Below are 24,632 nucleotides of genomic sequence, written 5' to 3' on the forward strand. Positions count from 1 at the left end.
TCAGTATAGTTTTATACAGCGATGGGAAGAGCGGACATAAGGCTCATAGGCTTATTTTGGATTTCCGGGCGCATAAAACCATATTGATCCTTATGCTCCTGGGATATCGCTAAGTGGTTCACCCAAGCGATTAACCGCCGACTAGTTGGGTGCACGTAAGATGATGGAATCAATTAGTTCCCGTCTAAGGTGGGAAAGCCACAGGCTTATTATAAGGTTTAATGGGCTTCAGGAGAAAAAGTCGGCACTTACCTTAAGGGTGATGACTGAGCCAGGATACACGCGCAGATCGGAAAGGGTGGCATGATGGTCAATGAGTGGCCGGCCGCCCAGCGTGAGGTGCTGATCAAACGGTGCGACGCCAAAAATCCGCATTATCTGTAACGGGCAGGCGATAATTAGGTTAGAGCACTGGACGACACTCCGAAATTTATTCCGACAGAAGATTCTTATAGATTACTTTCAACTTTATCTTCAAGTACTATAGTACACTGAAAATGTACAATAAATAAATAAACTTATTTATAAATTGTAATTACTTAGAATTAGTAATTTGGAATAACGACTGGGAAATTACACAACTGTGGCCATAAATAAAACTTTTATACATAGCTGTTGTACAATGAAAGTCATTGGTTTAACTTTGAACATTTAGACATTGTATAACTCTTTAGAAAACTTAACGAAATAATCATGCTATGCAAAAAATACATCTTCCGGCATAAAAAGGCTATTTGAGGTGTAATTAGTTAATCAAGTAAATGTTAAAATAAAAAAATGCAATATGATAATGGAAGACACGTCCCTTCTTGGCATTTAAGTCTTTTAAGAGAAGGAAAAGGACAACCCTTGATAGTGACAAGCACCTGTATTGGCGAGCTAACAACCCCAGGCCGTGCTTACGCTTCTTCCCATGGGACAATTTTTCGTAAAGATGTTACAACGAATGCTTAAGTATTTTTTGAGTAATAAAAGAAGGATTGGGGGTATATTCCATTGAAATCGGTGACAAAATACAGGACGTTCTAAACTATCAGTTTTCTACTGGAAAGTGTAAATGATTGGGATATTCGCCCCGGGGCTTGGGAAATTCAATGCATTCAGAAAGGAAAGTCAAAATACCGAAATAGTAGCGCATTTTAAACTTTAAATATTAAAAACAAAATGAGATATTAGCCAACTTCACCAAAAACACTTATCACACCACCGCTAAACAAGCACGAATGACTCATGTCAGTTAATATTTAGGAACTACCATCATAAAGTTTGTAATCATCGCCAATATTACTATATCTATCAACTATGTTTTTAATAACAGGGATAAATGCATCGGTATGCAGAGAGGCTTTTACTAAGATTCCAAGAGCACTCTGTTTCCACATTCTCCTAGGGGAAGAACTCAACTCTTGTTTCAAACAATCGGAAATTGGTCCCAAGTCTATGACAAATAATGTTCTATGCAATTTTTCAAGAACTACCTCTCGCTTGTATTACGCGCCGCTAAATTAAATACAACTAATGATTTGAAATATAAATAAAAACTATTATCAAATGTACAATGCAATTGGAAATCGGTCCAAGTCTACAGCAAATAATTATCTGAACAAATTTTCAGAATAATATCTCAAGCTTAAATTACGCGCTGCTAAATTAAATACAACCAATGATTTGAAACTTAAATTAAAACCTATTTATCAATATACTAACTTTTGATGATCATTACGGATCACGATTACTATATTAATGAACTGAGAACGTTTAAAATCTCCTGCAATTTTCAATTAACTCACGGCGAATGGTGTGCTAACCTAAGTGAGAGAATATTCGGCTCCGGCTGGGATCCCTAGACGTTCAATTCGAAAACAACTGATATATTAAATTCTGAGTCCCGGATTTAAATGGGTACACAGGAACTACCGCTCTACAATAAATATGTGATTCAAGAGGAGATATGATTCATCCGTGAGCACTACTATCTCACTTTCAGAGAGGAAAAAGCACGATTATGGATGAAGGTTCTCTTTAACTAATGATGGATTAAGTAAAATTCTCTCCATGATACTTAAATTAGAGCCTGAGTCGATTACAATACAATACTGGTAAAAATATATTAGGAGATTCAGTCACTCCATACTGTTTTAAGGACTATAAACTTAAGGAAAACATTAAGATTTCATAAATATACGCTTTTATGTTTATTTCGTCCACACCGATCTTGTTTATTTTGTTCAACGCTGAGATTCCGATAAACAGCTCAAGGCTCGACATCAGTTGTCTATGGTAACGAATCACCAGGGTTAACTTTCCTGTGAGGAGACTGATACCCTTGATCTTTGATTTAACTGCCGGTAGGGCCACACTAGCCTAGACCGGCTGGTCAATGAGATATCATTAACATTTATAGATGACATCGAAAATAAATGTACAGTGTATTTTTCGTTGAATTCTCTTCTCGAACGGATGTGATAAGAATGATCTGTCACATTTTCCTGATTAGATATTGCCATTTCTCATTAAAAGTCTTTCGAAGTGATGCACCTTGTTTTCCCTAACATTTCCATCTTCCCCCCCATTTGTTAAGCTTCACTGCTCGCGTGATTTTATTGTTCTTTTTCATGACAAAAGGAATAATTACCGTCGTGCAAATGTAATGGTCGCGGAAGAATTTGACGGTTGACAAGTCAAGAACTCTAGTCACGCGGCACGGTTAGAGAGAAAGAGAGTGGATGTTCCTTTGAAAGGAATGCTGACAAACTGCATGGCTACTTGTAATTAGAGAGCTGATGAATACGCGGTGCATCCAATAAGGCGGGACCCCAAGCTGACCTCCGGGACGAAAGTGGACGCGATTAGACGCTAAAAAGGAAGGATATACATAAAAAGACAGAGTGGTGGAAATAGGACGACCAAACAAGAGTATAGTCGTTAAAAATGTTTTCGGAGGGTACGCCGGCGACAAGGAATGTCCATGGGGGAAGGTGTTCTAAAGCGAACGCGGAGGGATGAAATACAATAAGGAAAACATTTGTGGACGAGAATGACTAAAGAGTAGCCTCTTCATATCAAAGCCGGTTCATTATGAGAGTTGGTTAGGGAACGATTTTGGTGAACAAATGGTTGATATATACATATATATTTATATACATATATTATACATGTATAGAAATATATATATATATATATTTATTATACATATATATGTATATATATATATAAATATATATATATATGTATATATATATATATATATATATATATATATATATATATATATATATATATAAACCATAAACACAGTAATCAACCCGAAGGTCGGTTTGGTATGTGATGGTAGAGTTCACCCAGTACTAAGCCAGACGGCGTGTGAAATTCACACATCAGGGTAGGGGGGGGCAATTCCTTTCCCTTTGTCGGTTATGGTTTCCCAGGAAGACCTGGTACCCGAAAAATCACATAGCTTGGGTGGAGCTGCAGGTGCCCAGAGCGCCTTGCCTTCCGCTCAGCGGTCCAACGCTCTACCCCATAGACTACCGCGACCCATATATATATATATATATATATATATATATATATATATATACAGGTATATAAATATATATACACACATATAACATATACCTGTATATACACACACACATTTCTATATTATACGTATAATATAAAGATTTATATTATATATATACATATATATATATATATATATATATATATATATATATATATATATATATATATATATATATATATATCGATGGAAGATCCTTCCCCGCCGATGAAATTACACGAACTGTTTCCTTTACCATCCTCAGCATTCTTACATCAAAAGTAGCTGCCATGAATCGAGGAAGCGGAAAATAAAAGCAATAAGTTCGCAACTTTGTGTTGGTGACAGGCAGCGGTGCATTTCAAGAAGAATGAGTGAGAGGGTTGAGGACGGTCGGCGAGATTGTGAACGGGTTGGGGCGTACGTAACGGGTCGTATTCAAGTGCGAACGTGATTTGAATGACGACCCCGTTCGTGCAACGCCGAAATACGCGGAGAAATGCGGCGAGGACGGAGGTGGGCGCGTGCGTTCGGTGATCGCGGCGAGATCGCGAGAAGGCGACGAAGGGGCCCACGCAACACGCCTCGGCGAGGGTTCCCACGCGGTCCGGAAAGCCCAAGGAGGCTGGGGCAAGGGGATGGGCGATGCGGCGTTCCGTGATTACGTGATCCTACTCCACTCGTGGAAAGTAAAAGCCTCCATAGCAATATTAATAAGAGTCCATCATCACAAAGACCAATCGGATTCAAAAATCACAAACAGCATAACATATTCATGAAAATTACGGCGAGAAAGAACTTCGGCGGTAATATCGTCATGAAGCATTGGATACAAGAGGAAATGGACAAGACCCGGCACAAGATCGGCATGAGTAATGGAGTTCTCGACAGGTTACATTGAAGAGTTAGAAAGCTTATACTCAATTGGAATAGTATTGAAGGATTCCTTCGGGCTCTTACATAAAAAAATTATTAACATTATGGAATTCTACAGCGAAAAACTTGGTTATACTCAAGACTCAGACAATCATGGGTAATTGCTCCACAATATCGGATTTTACTGAGTTATCAAACCAATTGTTCCACGTAGGATATTGACTTAATTAGTACATAAATTATTTTAATTATTATTTTTCCAGCATAAAAGTTCTGTGAATACAACGGAAGATGGAACAATGCACAAAGTTTTCACGAAAAAAGGTGAATTATCGTATATGGAAACTAGGTTTCACCCGGAGGAAGACTTTCGACAAGCAAAAGTGATTGTTTAGTAGCATTGAGTATCAGGGGTATCCCACAATGAAAACCCAAGTTCAACGCTCTCCCACCTAGATCGGTGGTAATGGCGGAAAACACTTGGAAATGTTTATTCATAGACTTAGCATACGCTTTCAACCTTTTAACATTTTATAAAATTCAGAGGACTACTTATTGAATGCTTCCAAACATTTTGGTATTTTTACAACTACCAGAAATATTACGATTTTCATTCGGCAGTTTCTGCGCCAAAGAGCAACCTGTGAACAGGACCCATTTGACTCGCGCAACCCCGCTAAAATGTTTGGTAGTTTTCCCTTTCCATAGTCACTCGCCACGCGACATTTGCCAGACGCGTAGGAAGGCACACAAGCCCAGTCGTTCCCTTGGTTTCATGATGACTCTGGATTATACCTCACCCGCATTATATTTTTTGGTCTCAGTTTAAGTGACCGTGCTAGTAGTATTTTAGAGGCTAATTAAAATACATCTAAGATTATTGGAGAACATATCTAATCAGTTCAGCGTCGAATGAATGTAAGCTCCTCAGCAAAGCACGTATTTTATGAAAGCTTTTACTAAATATATGTGCTAGGAAGAGAAGAACTATTTGTCTACTTTGAAAAATTCTGAAATACATAGTCAGGTAAAAATCAGGAATACCAAAAATTGGTTGTCCATATTTGTTGAAATTACACGAACAGGCAAATAAAAGTCCTAAAAAAGGGACCAAAGGACAAGATTTTTAGAGTAGCATCTGATCTGATGCAACGACTTCACTAGGAGAACAATGACGAAGCATAGCACCGTTCGCTATTAATGATAACCTTTAGGGTGTATATCGAGTATAAAATGCATTTGCACTCCCGTATTTTCCGGAAAATCAACAATAAATTTTCTTAAAACCTCAGAGTTGATTCTGGCCATTTCCTTACTTTCTAACATTCCTAACAACGCAGGAGTAAAGGGGAAATGCATAAAATACGAAACGTAACGTGTCCAACAACAAGAAAAAAAAGGAACGGGTAAGCAATAAAATAAGTAAAGAGATTACTCCCAATTCCTAACAAGGGTTGTACAATTGTTTTTTTACGATTTAGCGTACCCTTGACCTCAGTTTGACACATAATTTTTAAATATTAACTACGACGTTGCAACTTTTAGAATCGATACTAGACCTTTTTGCAGACTAAAATACACGAAATTGGTGTTTTTACCTTCAGTCGTAGAATGTAAAAAAATTGAAGATAAGTTACTCAACGATTAAAAAAAAGAAAGAAAACCATGCAAATTTCGTGAAAACTCTTTGTTTATTATTCGCATGAATTAGCGGATAGGTTTAGGCATCGAATTTGAATTCAAACCAACCCGAAAATTACCTGACTTCCACGTCATCCATAAACTATTAGGATTTGAGTGGCAATGAGAAAAATTATTACAAACGTTGGGAAGACATATTTTGTAAAATTTCCAAATTAAGTATCGTATTAGTGCATTTCAATACCATTCAGAAGTTACTGACGTACTCCCACGCTTCGGGAACGTAAAACATCCTTTCAACAAGCCAGACGGTCTTCCAATAAGGAATCCTCAATTATTATAAATAAATGGTATCAGCACATCTATATTACACACAGAATTATTTGGAACCACAAGGGAAAATTCAATTAAAGAGTTGGATTATATCTGGGAAAAAATTCCGCAAGGTTTCTATTTCTTGCCACGAGAAGACAGCTAACATGACGGGTATGTTGGAGCAATTTAGTTGAGGGAGGTTCTTGACTGTCAAAGAGAGCAAGACTTTTAGAACGGTAAAAGACCCCTGATTTTTATTGTGACATCGAGATAATTATTTTGGCACCAAATTACGTTGACAGATTTGACCACCGGGATAAAAGAAGAGAGAGAGACACACACAAATGCTAGAAAATGACTTAAAGACGAAAATTAAATGACTTAGCTAAGTTCAACAATTAATATACGACGCAGATTTACGAGATAGGAATGTATGTGTGAATGTGCACGAGTGTTTTCTCATGTCACCTAACATATGCTTATGCAAATTAATGTAAAAACAAATAATTTGGCATGAATGGCTGATGCTATAATATCCCCCGCCCTTGCAGGGCACTACGTAAATGTACCCCACGACGTCTTTGGGTAACCCTACCATAATCCTGCCCTCTACCGCCTCCGACCTCCCGACACACACCCTTCTTTCTCACCTAAGGCGGTGTCACCCCTTTCTTATACCCCCGTGACCTCCTCATTCACCTCCGTTTTCCTCATGTTATTCCTAAAGTTTTGATTAATTTGCTGGTATTTTCTTAGTGGAGAAGTTTATTATAAATAATACAAACAAAAGCATAATTTAAATATTTTTGCTTCATATGTTTTTTCATATAACCTATGATTTTCCCCACTGCAGTAATATGTGAAGCTGTAAATATATCCTTAAGGTAAAAAACCGTTTCAGAGCAATATTCCAAAAGGAATCGATTTGAGAAAATTATGACCTTTAAGTAAAGAGGTCTATATGAAAATATTCGAGATCAGGTAAATCTACTTGAAGTAACTAATTTAGAGTAATTGCAACCATTTTAATAATTAATTTATATGGACCCGTTTAAATCGTCACAAAGCACTTTCCATTGAAACAAGCTACAAAAATAATCGATGATTCTGAAGGTAAAATGTTTTAGTAAAAGCATTATTGTGCTGCGGATTCTGTTCAGTATGGTTTTCCGATTTTTCTTGGTTAAGAGTGTGGTTAATATTTCGACAAAAACTCACGAAAGAACATAATGATATAACATCTGTTCAGTCATTTCGTTATCTCTCTTCGTTCAGTTATCTTTCGCGCAAATGTCTGAGGTTGAGTAGACAGCGTCGACTCCAACATGCCGAGTTGACGGAGAAGAGGACGGCGTCATCAGTCGTCGTGCTGACCGTACTATTTCATGTTTTCATTGATGGACTTGCTGTGTCCTGAATATGAGCGAATGCAATTCATTAGATTGTTTGAATTTGCGCAATACCTAGTGACTGAAAGCTCACTCAAGTTTACTCAAATGAATCGTAAGTTCACTCGAGAGTCGGAATTCACGGTTCTACGTTGCTGTAACGGTACGCTTGCCAAATGTCCAGTTATTCCGAAGAAGCAGGTGATCATTTTCTTTGATGTGCTTTTTGCACAAATCACTTTGGTCGGATTTGGCTCGTCTTGGAAGACCTATACAGTGAATTAGCTTGCGTGTTGTAGGATTGCTTTCGTGCTGCATCCTGAGGTGCAGTTTTTTGTTGTTTTGCGGTATATGTGTTTGCATGAGTGTTGGATGGAGGGATATTTGCATGGGTGTGTGCGCTGCTGTGGATGTAATTTTCCACGTTGTCGTTTTGCATGTGGTATTGTTCCTTTTTACGGTTGGTGACCTGACACCCCCCGCCACACGCCCTTGCGGCGGCTTGCGGGGTATTATGTAGATGTAGATGAAATGTAAATTGACACGGACTTGGAGTACGTAAATACGTCGATATTGAAAGAGATAATATTCATGAATTTAACTGCCCATATGCGTCATCCTTCATGGAGTGTGAAATAAATTTATCACATCATTTTACCATAGCTTAATCATAACATCGATTAGATCATGGCTTTTGGTACATCCCTCGTGCACTACATTAAACCACGTAAAACCTAAATGAGTCTATTGCGTCCCAAGTTAGAAATGGCACAATGATTCCGCGAGGAATTTTTGTTTCCCTACACTCCCGAAGGAATGAATGATACTCTCCCACAGCAATTGAGGCCACCGCGGGACTCGGCTCTCACTCACACGGAGAGGCAAACCCCCTCGCCCGTCGAAGAAGTGGACTAAATTCGGCGCGGGACTGTGTTCGGAGCGCCTGTGGCCGCCGCCGTGCTGGGAAGAGCGGGAAAGCGGCGCGGGGGAATGATGGGAACTGGTGGGCTGTGCGAGAGTGGGGGGGGGGGAGGGAGAATTAGATGGGAGGGAAGTAGACGGAAAGAGATGGCAGTTTGATGGTGACAAAGTGGCATAACACCGTGACATGACGTGCCACTATTTCTGACGTCCTAAAGTGGCCGGCTCTAGAGACCCTGGTGCGACACTTGAGCGTAAAAATGTTCTGAAACCTGCTCCCCGAAGTTTAAGTGCACTCAAAACTTATAGCGCTAAGATGACGGACAAGGGTTGAAAAGTATTATGCACGAGGGCACAACTAAGAGATCGGTGTCCACATGGAGAGTAACTAATGATTTCCCACTGTAAACAATATGTTTTACGCATGTCGCAGAAATCTCGATCACTAATACTCGTGAAGTTGATCTTGATGTAATCCCATTAGGAAGCCATTAATTTTCAACAAATAGTCACGGATGCAAATACTTGCCTCGCAAATATCACTCTCCTTTTCTCCTCATGTTCATTATTGTGCTTTCACGAACGTTGATCCATAACTTATACCAACACTATTATATTAGAAGGACATGAAGTGGTGGAACAAAAAGAGTTACAGGACTTTTTGCGATCCAACTCAAAAAAATTAAAACTCAACATTCCACTGAATCCCACTCTATTCTTCTATAGTTGTCACTCTATTATTATTTTACTCTACATTATTATTACTCTATGTCCACATTATTATTCAGTGGAACTAGGCGTGTTAGGCATCATTAGAGAAATATCTACAATCATTAATTGGATTATGGAAAAAAACAAATAATTTAAACAATTTAAATTAGCACAATTTAAAATCAACTCTTATAATGAAGTGACCTACAGAAATAACCAATTAACTTAATACTATAATTACAGCTGGAAAATCTTTAACTATTACTTTTGATCAGTTTATTTTTCGACATGCTCTCATCACTTGGGTCGAAATCACGACGGAACGCTCTGAACGGTGTGGGCATACGGAAAACTTAGAGACAGAAGTTAACTTCTTGGAACCGTACGCAAGTTCTTGAGATGGAACTTACGGATGTAGGTAATTCAAAACAAATCGCAGTCGCGTTGAAATGAGAGATGAGCGAAAAGGCGCCGGTTTAATAATGACAGGAGGAGGGAGACGCAGCGTCTGGTGGCCGCAGCAGAGAGACATATCCCTTAAGTGAAAGCAGTGATAATTCGCACACAGTAAAAAAAAGGGAAGGTCGAAGGGGGGAGACAGGATCCAAGGAGGAGACAAACGGGAACAAAAAAGAAGACAGGGATGAGATTACACTAGGCCACTTATGCACTGCAAGGTTTTTCTACAGCTTTTTTTGCAGTCCGGCACATAATACGCTCATTTCACGGCAGTTAATGGTAAACATGGGCGTCGTAATAGGGGTAATATCTTCGGGATGTTCTGCAAATAAAAAAATGGAACAAAAAATCCTACACATAGTACTACGAATTTTTAAAAATAGTGTGGGGCTTTTTTTTTTGGAGCGTCGATCGATTCAGACTAAACGGTCAAGGATGGGACAAGCAATCAATCACCTAGATAAAAATCAGCTGGGAAACCGCGATTAGTAAACATTAGAATGGGATATTTCATGGATTACGACCACGCCTGAGTGTCGTGGGTAACTTAGATGATTGTTCTAGGAAGTATCATTGGGGGACGGGTGAACTTCATTTTGAGGCTATCATGCGTATCTACGATGAAGATCGGTTTTTTCTCTCTTCTGATCTATGCCAATTATTCCATTCAGAAATGATAAAAGAGGTCTGATTCCGAATTTAGAATGAACGCTGCCACTTCCTATTGGCGAGATTTACGTGCATGCTGCAATTACCTCAATCTCGTTCTACTTGGATCAATCATAAGTTTCCAGATGGAAACGAACCTTTTCTGACATGATTTTCAAACAAAGCACTCCGCTAAATTTCATCTCAATTTAAAAGGCAAAAAATCAAAACAGCAAAATGGCGAACTTCATGCAGACCAGACATGAATGCAGACCTCTCATGAATACAACCGAATAAGGACATACGGCGATAAACAATATTGCCAATACAATAAGTTATAAAAATTCCAAACAAATCTTTCCAGCAATGCCAATAACATTTAAATTCAACGTATCTAGAATAAGAACTCATCCACATCATTTCATATTCTTACGCTCTAATAGCGGAATCGTTATATCATGATTTGATCAGGACTAACAGTCAAAATTTATGAACTGCTTGACATTTTAGACAGAATACATCCAATAAAAATGATTTAAGATCTTAAATTTCACACAGAAATTATTCCTTTATCGCACAAACACTGTTTGTTCGACCGGTCTGTATCTTCAAATTCTTCATCACTGTAAAATGGGCGCGGATGACTGTCACTGTTGTCGATTTGCCCCTTAATATCGAAATTGAAAGACCCAAGTTTAACGAGGTATGAATAAAATAGTTGACGTCATTTGACCACGAGACACGATCCTTTAACAAAAAAAAAACAATTTAAAAAGCTAGATCGCCGGCAATAGGCCCGCACCCGATTTCATTAGGCCCGACACATGGCAATGACTAACCACTAGGGAAATATTTCCACAAAATGCTTCATTGACACTTTCAAAGAGGAATATGCCCGAGCACTCGTGGCTGGGACTGTGACTGATATATGCTCGGTTAACGCAGCCTCGATGTCAACCGAAATCTCGAATATGGTAAGACCCTGTGGCCCTACCCTTTTTTCACGTCCTTCTCCTCGTTCAGCAATTTTTGATACATTCCGGTGGCTCGCACTCAGTTCAAGATGGCGGAGGGAGGACGGCGAACGAGGCACATAAATCGCTTCTGTCCGCTATGCCACCGGCGCCTTCCAGTTCAAAAATTGCACAAGAAGAGATCTTTCTGATCCATTAAGGATCAGCGACGTTTTTAACGGTACTGGAAGGCCGAAAAAAACTGAGGTTGACATTTACAACGTAGTAATAGTGGCCATTAAATGGTAAATTTTCGAAGAAAATGAGAATTTATCGTACATTAATTGATGCCAATAGCAAGTAGCAATCCACTGTAAAAAATTGAGCACATTTCCTTTCCACAGATTATATAATAAAATACAAACGCCAACCGAGCGAAACATTATTTAGATTTGAATAAAAATTAACACCGTTGTCACTTGGCTGCAGCCCGAATAATTTAACCAGTTCAGTTTAATTTAATGCGACAAAAAATTCCATCATTCTTACTTGTAGCACTAGAGCAATTAATTTTGATCCGAAATTGGTTCAGTGCAGGTTCTAGATTTTCCTGAAACCAGAGCTCTCAACCAATACAGAATCCTTTCTAACAAAAAAGTTGTTTTTTTTTGGTTTTTGCTCCTCGTCAGTCTTGGAAAACAACAACTTTCCTCCTTGGCTTCCGGACACTTCGACATTTCGGCTTGAAGAAGTTTCCAAATGCTCAGGAGAAACACTGGTTTAAGAGGAGGACATTGCACGTCTTGTTTCCGGACCGCGAAGGTTTAAAATAAATTCAAAGTGATTTCAATTTGGGCAAACCGATTGGAAAGCACGGATGGAAAGGAGTAAAAGAACGGGGAGGAGCAAAAAAAAAACGGCCAGGACCGCGCGAACGAGAAGGAAGAGGACGACCGTCGAGGTCAACGACGCTCCCAGCGCTTCGGACCGCAGGAAGTGCAGACAGGCATTTAAGTAAGAAACTCGCTCAAAAGTATTTCGGAAGGACACAGTAGGCCGGTCAAGCACAATGAACACATACGTTTCAGAGGAATGAAGGGGGTCTAACTTTGAAAAAGGGAACAGGAAAAGGAAGAGAAAGACTTGGGGAGTTGGCGAGACGGGCCCCTTCCGTCTCGAAAGCATCGTGCTCCCCGCGTGAAGTGCCTTAGTGTGAGGGAGGGGGCGGGGGCAAGGGGAAAGGGGGGGGGCGAAACAGGGGAAGAAAAGCGAGATGAGACGGACTCCATTATGGGGCTCTTTCTTAAGAACCGTCCGGTCGTTTTGTGAGACATTTGCACTATTTTGAACCAAGAAAGACCCGAAGGACGGCAAAAGAATCGTGATTATTGCCAGAAAAAGGTGACTTTGTTTGTCCAGTTCAGTTACCTGCACCTTTCGCCAACGATGCAATCGCAAACCTCAATCTGGTATGCGAAGCTGTAGGACACCACAACTGCTGCTGAAGATCGAGCATGCCCACTAACACCTATTCACATATCATGAAGTAGTTTGATTACTAATTGAGAAGCTCTGAACTCAATAGAATCCAGGCTAGTCAACGAATAAGACGAGAAGGGATAGAAGAGAGGAAGGAGACAGGCAGGAAGGAGAGATCATTAGAAGAAAGAGAGTCGTTAGGCATAAAAAGTTAGGGCAAGGGAGAAGGGAAAATAGAGCAAGGAGGGGGAGAAGGAAAGGAGTAGATGGAAGAAGGGAAGGTGGGAGATCAGGAGAGGAAGTGAGAAGGAAGGAGAGTGGGACGGGGAGGAGAGAGGGGGTTGACGTGGTGGCAGAGGATAGCTCCTCCCGTAGAAACGAGAGGGAAAGACAGAACCGCAAAACATGGCCACCATCACGGTGGACTCGCGGAAGAGAAGAAGGGGGGAGGAAGGAGGGGGCGCGCGGGGGGAGGTGGTCTGCAACGAAGTGCAGCGCTTGGAATGGCGAGGCGGAGAGGGGAGTGGCGGGTAGGGGGGCGAGGTGGAGGGGGGGAATGTTGATTTACGACCGGAAATAAGTCGTCCCCACTTTTTGTGTGTACGCGGCCCCGTCTTCTCCCCCTCCCTTTAGTCCCTCGTATTTCCCTTTTCCCTCCCTTCTCCTTCATCCCTCCCGTATTTATGTATATATATATATATATATTTATATATATATATATATATATATATATATATATATATATATGCACCCAACTACCCACCACCAGCCTCGCTCTTCCATGCCCAAACTCCCTCCGCCTCCCCCTTTCCTCTTCCCGGTTCTCTGACATTCTTCGATAATGTCTCCTCCATGACGATATTTCATCTTCGTGCCGCGCGGCCTAAAAACCCCCGAAACGGAGGCGGGATGCGAGCCGGCTGGAAGAGGAGCGGGAGTCCTACCGCTGGGTGCCGTTCATTTTTGGCCCCCGCGCCCGTAATGAATTAGATGTGTAATCATAAAAGTTCCGTCTATCTCCCTCCCTCCACGGCATTCTTTCCTTCCTTTTCCGACCCTCCTCCCACCCCCCGCCCCTTCACGCCTCCCCTCCCCCGACTTCGAAGTCCCCCGCCACCTCGCCCCCCCTTCCCTTCCCGCCGACCCGCCAGGCCACAAGCGACTCGCAGCAGCCAAGCCGTTTTTTTGCTCCCGCGCGCCCCCCTCCCTCCCTCCCGACTTGGGAATTCCATTATTCCCTCCCTCGCGGCCATTGTTTCTCCAGTGTCGCCTCCATTGTTGCCATTCATCCTCCCTCACTGTTGCTCATTCATCCGCGGTCTTTGTTAGGCGACTCTTGCGTGCCCATTGTCACACCCCCAATGCGACTCTCGACTTCCATTCCCTCCTCTTCCCAACGTCCCCTCCCCAACCATCACCTTCCCCCCTCCCTACCACCGTATAACGCTATCCTTCCCAGCCCTCCGCCAACTTCCAGCACCACCCCTCCCTGCCACCCATCCTCCCAACGACCAACCCTTTGAAGCCGTTACGAAATTCCTCCCTTCTCCGCCTCCTTGGAGATTCATACCTTTGGACCGACTCACACTTCCCCCGATGCGAAAATGCATTCACTCAATTATTCAACTTCACGTTTTTTTTACGTCCGACGAGGGCACGATTCTCTCCCCGTTCGGTGGGCCGACCACCTGAATTATAACGCAGTCGCCGCGTTCATTTCGACCGCTGGTTTATAGCGGATATCGGTAACAAAGAGTTTCTCGGATGCATCCCCGGGAAATCATTTAAATGAGGCCAACGTGAGGATGGAGTTGAAATCGGAGTTCCGATAGGTGTGCCCAATGGAAGAATCACGTCCGAGCCATAAGGATATATGAAATTGGAAACTAATCAAGTCACTGTCAATGATGGAACAACAAAAATAGCATCTTCCTCAAATCTTTCCATGGATTCTTTTTGAGAGCTGGCACCACTCGCAGAACTATGGAGTCAGCCGCTTAATGTTGGCCTTGCTTCATGAAGCTTAATGATGGCAGCACGGGAAATTGATCCACTGATCATTAATTTATTTCGTCATAAATCACTCGTAGATACATACGTGTCTATATGAACAACCGTTTATATATTTTTCCCACTTGCCAACAGCATTCTACATGGCCAAATACGTTTTCATTTTTTTTTTGTGATGAGTGTCCAGGTTTTGCAATTATCATTACACGCTGGAGACAATCAACCTATTCATAGAACAAACCATCAATAACACAAGTACGCTATAACATTTAAAATTTAAAAAGTAGAAAGTAATACACCTGCTATCAATTCTTGAGGAAAAATACAGTTATTAAGCATATCGCGAAAGTATTTTTGCTCGATTGCCTTTTTTTGTGCTTATGTTTCAACCTGAACGTATGAGGTTGTGAAGTCGCTGGCGTGAATGGCATCAATAGCCGTCATCGGCGAATCATTATGAAAATAAGGAATTATTGTACTCTCGAAAAGTGATGTAAGTAAAACGAGAAGGTTCATTGAAAAAAGAGGTTTACGGCCATGATTCGCTCGGACGCCGTCCGCGAGTCCGAAGAAAGCTATTAACTTGAAAAAGCGTTATCTTTTTGTTCATTATCATGTACCTGTACTAGGAGATTCATCGAACACTCGGATAGAGAGAAAAGGTAATATCATTAACTTAAATATTAGCATGCTACGGTATACGTGCAAAAATTACACCATGAGGTAGGGATATATCATTAAACAAAGACCTAACTGCAGCTTTGCAGATAAAATCACTGTGCAGAAAAATATAATTCCCATAACGCCACGAAGAGAACTTGTACAGCAATGCCACAATTGAGCACTGTGAAGTAATGATAGGTTAATAGCATTAAAACAAAACTTCAGCGCAATTAATTTCGGCATATGTCTGTTACAACTACTTATCGTGGTATTAATGATTATTCTGATGAAACTTACCTCTGAGATGATATTAGAGACAAACCCCTGACCCACAAGTGAAATCTTTACATGGTGAAGCGGCAGTGAAAAATTTAAAATAGTTGTATTTGGCACGTTTTTCAACAAAATAGGGAGAGTGTACCGTTATTATTAAACGTTAAGTAACGCTCATTACTTCCCGTTGCGACTGAAACCAACGAATTACGATTTACGACCTTACCGATCTTTCTTTCGTTTTTTCCTTTACCACCATTATGTTTGGCAGCATCAGTTAACGCATCTATGATTGTATACCAACCTTCCTCATCTGAGATATCCTGCAACCCTAAGGGTGGCAAGAAGTCTTTACTCAGATTGCGATCATATCGTTTAAGAACAGAAGGTGAAGACGTACGAGTTTCACTCACTCACCACCAAATAATCCATGAGTCTTCTCGTAAAATGACCTACACGTCCGAAAATTTCATTGGTAATTTTTCCATTAATTGGCCAGAGTGTAAAAAGAAGTACCACGTAAAAGGTTCGCATTCAACCTTGGGAAAAGTTTGCTTTTCAATGAATAAACATGCCGAAAGATAATAATATTTTCTACTCGCTAGCACATGAAAGGAATGAGACAAAGTCAAGGCACTTAAAATTAAACAGCATGGAAGGATAAGATTTTTTAAGCTTTATTTGTCATCTCACAAATTAGGAAAAAAGGTAAAATAAAGCAAATTAAGCATAGCTATTTGAAGATTTTATCAATTTTTTTCGGAGCATGCTCTATGAAAAGACCGTTGTACTCCGCTTGAATGGGTATGACGAAATGTGCAAGGAAAATGACGAATATTATTGGACCAATCAAATTATTCAAGAAATTTAAGCTTGATTCAAGCTATCCATAATAATTAAATGTCGACGTAAAAGGTTAAAATGGGATGTAAAAAAAAAATGTCACGGTCACAAAGGAAACATTTTTCCCTCTGAGGCCCTCAGCCAGCCAGCACTGATAGATTATGATTTTCCTTAAAATAAAAACTGGAGTTGAACCTGAGACCACCACCACCATTCCACCTCAATTTTATAAGGTTTTAAAGGCTCGTCTGATATGTAAAGGGAGAACTCACCTCGCATTAACTACTCCTAAGGCGCATGAAATGCGAACATTCTGGATATAATTTATCCATACTGAAATGAAATGAAATTATTGACTTTGTGATTCCACACACTTTGTGTGTGTGGAATTATCATGCCAATAATTTCATTTCAATATGTTGCATAAATTCCATAAAGTTACGCCGGAGACAACAAATAGTTCATCCACTCTGAGCCCTATACTTGTTGAAATTTCAGGATTTAAATTTTACAAACCCAGCTTAACGCGAAGGAAAATGGAACGGGATGGATAATACTGCGGTTAAGGCTGAAGTGATTACCCTACTTTAACATACTATATTCCGTTTTCGACAAGAAACAAGCGCAGGTACAATCTTCAATTTTCCTCTCGTCTATTAGGCAGTTCGAATTCTGGCCCCATGATGAATTCGCGGCTTGATCCACATCGACACGAATTATCCCGCGAGCCTCTGCAAGGGCGTGTTGCGGGGAGTGTTAGGGCGCCATCTATTTGGCTCAAATATGAGTACCTGAATATCAATGTACATTTTTTCATAAACACAAATACACACATACTTGTCTGTATACAACATGAAATAATGGGTGTGTCTGACTAAATCATTGCATTTTGTTTTTAAAATTAAAACATTAATTACAAAAATATTATGCTTGAATCTGTCTGTGACTGATTTAAGCACTCATCTCTAATCTCTTCGAATCTAACTACAGGGTGCGGCAACATAAATTCCTTTTTTATAAAGAAAACACCTATAAAAGAGGAAGTTATGAAGCCGCACCCTGCATATGATTTGGTCCCATAATACGTAAATCCCTCAGTATCGCAATAAAACTCAGGTGCCCTGTACCGTCCACAAAGTCTGTCTCGCCCGCTCTTTTCGAGAATCAAGGAACCTACACCTTATTTCTCCAGTACACCCGTCACTCTTACTCTTATCGCAGCAGTTTTTAACAAATCTTAGTGATTTTTTTTCAGAATGTTTCCCGATTCCAGAGTAAACGTTTTCTCTCATGGATCCCAAATACTTGCCGCGTATTCTAAATATCACCTAACCAAAACGGAGTAAAACCTCTTTCTTATCTTTCCGTTACATTTTTCTACAACCGGTCTAATGAACACTTCCTTCTTTAAGGCTGATCCGCATATTCTTCTGGTACATATATACACGATGAAAATGTTTATTCAAGTTATTTGACCTCTTCTAAGTAGCTCAATTCGGTAGCATATACTTTACCGCATTCCTCTCCTTTAATTTCAAAATATCATTACGGTGCATTTTTTAAAAGTTTGATTCTAGACACCATTTGGTACAACACTTCGACATCTGTACGAAGTCGACGGGGAGTAGGCCGCAAACTCTCACAATGCGTCAGGTTTCTATGTCCTTCCTTTGCTGCCTTAATTCATTTGTCTTAACAGTAAATTTGAAGAAATATTTAAGAATGTTTCCTTAATACTGTGCAGTTAGGATCATAAGCAATTACTTAACGAAATTAAATTCAGCGCAGTTACCACAGCGTTACTTTTTCGGTAACAATGCAAATTCCTCTTTTTTTCATACTCATCTGGTTGGGATCAATGAGTTAAGATAGTCTCGTAATGATCAGAAACAAAGCTTCCCTTATTTTCAGAAAACCCTCCTTCAAGACAAAAATGAGGTCGCTTTAAAATATTGACTTGGTTTCTCTGAAAATAATCAGTGGGCTAATATATCTGTCCATCTTCACTATTCATAGAACATCCTCTGCGGAGTAATACGTGGGTTTCAAAGAAACTAATATCCACAAGGTTAACTCTTTTATGGCCGAGAATGCTTAAAGTGAGGGGTTACTCCGTGAATCCACAAGTAAAATGTATGCTTAGAATATAACAACCATAAAAAATAGCTTAAATTAGTCCGGGAAATGAAGCAATTCCTGAAAATTTGGACGGGTTCATACAACAAACAATCTCGGGTGCTGAACTTTTTACCAATGCAATTACAAACAAAAAGGTTAACCGTAACACAACTCCTCCCCTCTTCCCGCAAACGGTTTTCCTCTTTATTGAAGAGGATACTTCGAAGGAGGGAGACCATAAAAAAGTTCGAGCGACACCCGAAATTGACCCGTAGGGAGGGGGGTTGGGGAATAAGGAAGGCGCTAAACCCAGCCGCCTTAAAATCCCGACATCCTTCCCTGGATCCCTCCTCGGCCTCTCCCACTTTATCTATCGCCCATCGGTGTTCGGGGCGCTCATCTCAGGCCACAGTCTCCGCCGCCATTACTCAACGGCACCACAATGCTCCGCCGACACCAATGCTCCGGAGCGGGTGCCCCGCCTCCCCCTTAACCCCCTGAGGGGATGGCCGGACGCCCCTCTTTTGGATTCTGGGCGATAGGAGGCTGGGTGGGGTGGGCGAGTAGCGGTTGGGACGGAGACGGGGGTTGCGTTGGAGATCGGGTGGGGGGGGGGGGGTACGGCGCTGGGCTGGGTGAAAGGACACGCCACTACCATGCATTCCGAAATTCCGCTGAATCGCCCCGATGCTGGAGACATACATCAAGGCCCCACCGACTTGAGAGACGGAGATATTAATAACCCCCTTACTCCCGACTCCCTTAAACCAAACCGCCCCCTTTACCCCCACAAGCCTCACCGCCTCCCAAGTCCCTTCCGGAAAGGGGAGGGGCGCACCGTCTCCTTCATCCTCGACCCTTCTAAAGATCACTCCCCTCCCCATGGAACACAATTCATCCCCGAGCGGCGTTTACGAATTGAACCCACCCATGATCGTATTGGATTTAAGACTGCTTGTACAAAGGTTGGCGCCAGAGGGAGAAGTGGGGAAGTATTCGTTTTCGTGGATGTCGCCACGGTTAAGAGTGAGCGAGGGCAAAAATATAAACGGATAATCGAGGGGGGAACACCGACCCGAACCGCAGGCCCTTCGCGAGACAACATACTAGTCAGATGGCAGTTACTACCGAAGGCACGTGAGTTCTTCTGTTGTCATTGTCGCGATTGGGTATGTAGCATACGCCCTTGTGGAACACGAAGTAGGCTAGATGGAGGGAAAGGTCGACTCTAAACACGAATGGCAGAAACCACTCCCACTACCGCGGAAACCAGACTCATCTTCCTTCGCAATCATTTCATAACCGAAATAATGCAATACTTTCAAAAAATATTCGGAAAGTTTTCAGTTGACGTCACTTCTTCAGAATGGGGTATCGGACGCGGGACCGAAGCGTCGCAACGCAACTGGAAGTAAGCGTTCGGAGGGTAAAGGGGGAGAAAATAAAAAAAAAATATGGAAGAAAAATAATAGACGGATAATTAGCAGCGGTAGTTCGCCAAAACTTCAACCCTCCCGGCACGCATAACGAGCGGTCCAACCTCACGACCCAGCAAGAAACATTCACTCGAGAAATGAGGGGTGACGAGACGCGATGATGAAATTCACACGCCCACGACGGGACACGGCGACGACAAGATCACCGCCACCGGATCCTTAGTTGGCACTCCATTACAAGGCGATCCCCGTCAATCAGATTAGGCCCCCCACACGCGCTCCTCTGAATTTTTTTCCCCTTTGACTGGAACCCGATATGGCGGTGGTCACGCGTGCGCCCAAAACCCCCTACCGATTGACTCCGTCAATCGCCGTGCCGGTGAGGGGGGGGATAGAGGGGGTGTGGGGTTTGAAGAAGCACGCGGAGGGGCCGCTCGTGCCTCCCGACCCTTAAAGTCGCTCGGAGTTCGCACTTTTTTGGCCCCTTTTTTGCGCTCGAAGATTTTTCTCCCTCTGCAGGGTCAGGCGGCGGACGAAAGGACGAGTGGATTCAGGCCAAGGACGAACGGCCATGCCTGTCGCAGACTGAAGGTCTCCTCCGATGGGAACACCCGGACGCCAAACTGAAAAGTGGCGGTCTTCCTCGATACTTCATGAATTGCGGGATGCTACATAAATTCATGAAGTTAATCCCTATCAATGACGGCTAACATATTATTAGAACAGCCGTAAAGACCATCGGCGTGGCATTGTATGGTATTTGTGAACTAGTTGACAAAATTTCCTACAACCCCACTTCAAACACCTTCAAATTCCGACGAGTAATAATTATCCATACGAGGGCTGTTCAGTAAACAGCGACCAAAAATGTATCATTCCCATAATTTATTGTACGCAAAATTAATTTACTTAAATTCCATTTCCCGAATAATGAAAACTGATAAGGCAATAACTATCTCAGTAGATTGGTTTTTTTGGTGTTCGTGATGAATCAGCTTAATTTTTTTTAATTCATCTTTTTTTCTTGCTGATTAATGGTTGTAAATGGGATGGGGATTCACTTGTTTTGTTAAAGAGATTTGTGTTTTCAAGTCTAGTTTTTTGTATTATCTTTTGCGATTATTTGGGACCTGTGTGCCACCTGACAATGTTCATCAGCACATGTGTATTTTTAATAATTATAATAATAATAATAATAACCTCCTGTAACATCAACTTCAACAGAGAACAAATCTGCAGAGAACGTCCCTTTGTTTGATTATGCAGTTTTGGAAACCACCGCACAAACATTACAATTTTTATATTACAAACGTGGCACATAGTTAAATCTCCAACATATCACACAGTGATGACCTCCTCTCTAGGACAGTGACTCTGAGACAACCTCCTCTCACAATGGCAGCTGCAGTATATTTACTTCTGTAAGAGTGAAGCTGGGTTTGGAGAATCTCCATTTGAAAAGTTCCACCCAATTGAAAAATTTTAAGCCATTCCCTTCGTTCTATATGAAAAAACAATCTTTCCAAAAGCCTGCAATAGCATTACATAGTCATGGGATGAAATTTTTACAAGCGAACTTTAAATGCAGCTTCGTTTGTTACCTCCATCGTCACTTTTGAGAAACAATGAGTTTCAACTCAGAATAGGTGCCGGTGACACAATACTAGAGTAAAATCAATGAATTTTACCCATACATTACATCGGGCTATCATTGTAACTTTAATTTTTTGTGCCAATACATTATGCGAATGACAATGTATGATCACTCTTTATTGATCAGCTCTGACAAACACGAGGCCCTTTTGTTAGGTTCCCGATAGCTTAGACTGCATTGAAGTTAGCATTTCAAATTCATAACACCTTAAGAAAATCAATGGTTTCATTTTTTTGCATTAGATTTACCAAAGAACATTTATGAACATGCTATTTAGGAAATAGGTGAATTCAAGCAAGTTTCGGGCCATCATTCCCTATTATATTCCCGAATATAGAATAAAGTGAATTTTATGGCAATAATATTCTTGCTACTTTTGGAAATACTCGTAAAAAATATAGATCAAGCAAACTCGTTTACATTTACAATTAGGTTGAGGAAATGTGGGACGTAATAATAATAATTTGGCTTTTTTCGGAAGAGGTTGAGACTATAGCAGTCCCTTCTTCCATCTAACCCATCCTCAAATACATTCATTGAAAATATAATTACATTTGAGTGTTAAATAATACAAAAAGGAACTAGAAAATGACAATCGATTTAGGACGTAGGATGAACACCAAACATTACTTCGAATAAAATCCCAGAAAACCATCGGATTACCGAAGTGATATGCATGTAGCTGTCTTATGACTAATTATGAACCGTGATCATAATCATTTACCGAACTAACATCGAAAGAACAATTTCCAATTCTCTAAAAACATACACGGAGGCATACTACATTGGTATAAACCGTCTTCACAGGTATACACTCGTACCACAACATACGCTTTTTCAGGCATAGGTAACAGTGCCACCTGCGGTATTGGCCAAAAGTTATTTATCGGATTGAACTATGACTAACAGTCTAAAGATCTGGACTTTCCCATCGATCACTTCAACCTCAGGATATTTGTTGACCCATTCTATTATGCATTATAAATGTTAGCACTTACCATCCCTATAGAAATGGAAAGTAGTTTAAGTAACACTTGCATTATGAAGTGTTTCCAGTGGAATCACTTGATTCTACGTCATTGGTTAATACAGCATCCATCGCACAGCTGAAAGAGTTGGTTGTGGTGATGGCAATCGTAGTCTACGACCTTCACCTAGACGTCACCGAGGTTCCGCCGTGGACGTCGACTTATGCAATACCTTTGTCTGTGTTACCGAACCAATAAAAAGTTTTCTTCAATTGTTCACGGATTGATGAAGTACACATCATTCATGAAGCTCACGATGTGAATCAGTAAACCACATATAAAATTACCCTTCAACTAACGACACTCGACATGATATATTCGACATTGAATTTATTATATCGTAACCGCAAATTACTGTTGAATTGAGTGAGGATGACGTGTGATAAATTTGATTCACCCGGCATAAAACGTTTTTAACGGTTTAATGGAAAGGTGAGTTCAGTACTCCTTGGATATCTCAAAGAAAACCATCCAGGACCTTATAACATAAATGACCTGGCTTGTAGGAACGGAATTCCAAATGATCGCTACAACTGCGAATGTTTTTCTGATGCGCATAAAATTTTATTCACGGAGAAATGCTTTTATTCCTTATGGATCGATTAAAAGATACAGCTGAAAATTAGAGGCATTTACAGTCCTGAATGCATTGGGTTCGAAAACAGAAAAGTTCAATGGAAAAACTTGTTTTCCTGTTTACTGGTGATAATAAAAACACCTATTATATGAAACCGGAATTAACTGCAAGAGCAGAAAAAAGAAAACGAGAACAAAGTGGAGAGATTTAAAATTTTTCCCAATAGAGAGGAATAATTATATTCCTGAGCTGGTCGAAATTGGCAAATTGCTTCAAATTAATACGATTTTTATGGTGGTGGATTTTTGTAACATTTTTGCATTAAGTTTCCTTTCAAATACTACAAAATTTTACTGGAACCTCTTTTCAGTTGAACAATAAAATTTTTAATCACTCTTTCAACCATTGAAAACTACTACTTTAAGAAGGAATCTGGCATTTTATTAGGAACCATCGAAAGCAGCGGTGATCCTCCGCATCTTCAATAGCATTAGAGACGATTAGTGACACAAAGAATGTTTTAAGGAAGGTACATTATATATTTTAAACAAAATATGACCTTTTGGGTGTAATTTATGAATTATCAACTCAATATTTATTACATCCGCTGGCAGGATAATGAGTAACATAACATGAAATAGCATTTAAACCAGCAGGCAGCGGATGTACTGTCTTACAAAGAAATACGGATCCAACCACTGCCTAGTTTTTAATGTTTCCCCGGCAAAAGAATAATTTTTAAGCCTTCAAACTTGCAAAATAATTTCTAGATTCTAGATGATAACAAACTTCAGGCGAAGAGAGGAAGTCGCTAAGGGAAATTCGAAAAAGGCAGAGAGTGAATGGAAGAAATGCTGAAAAGCAGTAGGATTTTAAAAGACGCGACGGATGGGAGAATGTTCTCTAAGAGGACGAATGAGAAAGAAAAAAGGTTTTTAGGGAGGTATTTTGAGGAAGGAGGAGGTTATGAAAAAATGAAGAAGGAAATATTGATGAGAAAACAGGAGGACGCTTCCGTAATATGTAGCTTAGGATAGTCCAAAGAAATGCTTTTATTACATGGAATGAATAAAATAAAGGACCAAATATCACAAC

General features: G+C 40.6%; 1 protein-coding gene across 1 annotated transcript in view; it reads right to left on the minus strand.

Annotated features, from left to right (window-relative positions):
- The window catches only part of LOC139700015 (ubiquitin carboxyl-terminal hydrolase 48-like), a 457,328-nt gene that overhangs the window by 140,319 nt on the left and 292,377 nt on the right, over positions 1 to 24,632 (minus strand). Inside the window, exon 17 of the mRNA XM_071598444.1 lies at positions 253 to 378. Coding sequence (XP_071454545.1) covers positions 253 to 378 — 126 coding nt within the window. The remainder of the gene's footprint in view (positions 1 to 252; positions 379 to 24,632) is intronic.

Source organism: Hetaerina americana, unplaced genomic scaffold (assembly GCF_022747635.1).
Source record: "Hetaerina americana unplaced genomic scaffold, ioHetAmer1.1.p SCAF_10, whole genome shotgun sequence".
In the NCBI taxonomy this organism is placed as follows: Eukaryota; Metazoa; Arthropoda; class Insecta; order Odonata; family Calopterygidae; genus Hetaerina; species Hetaerina americana.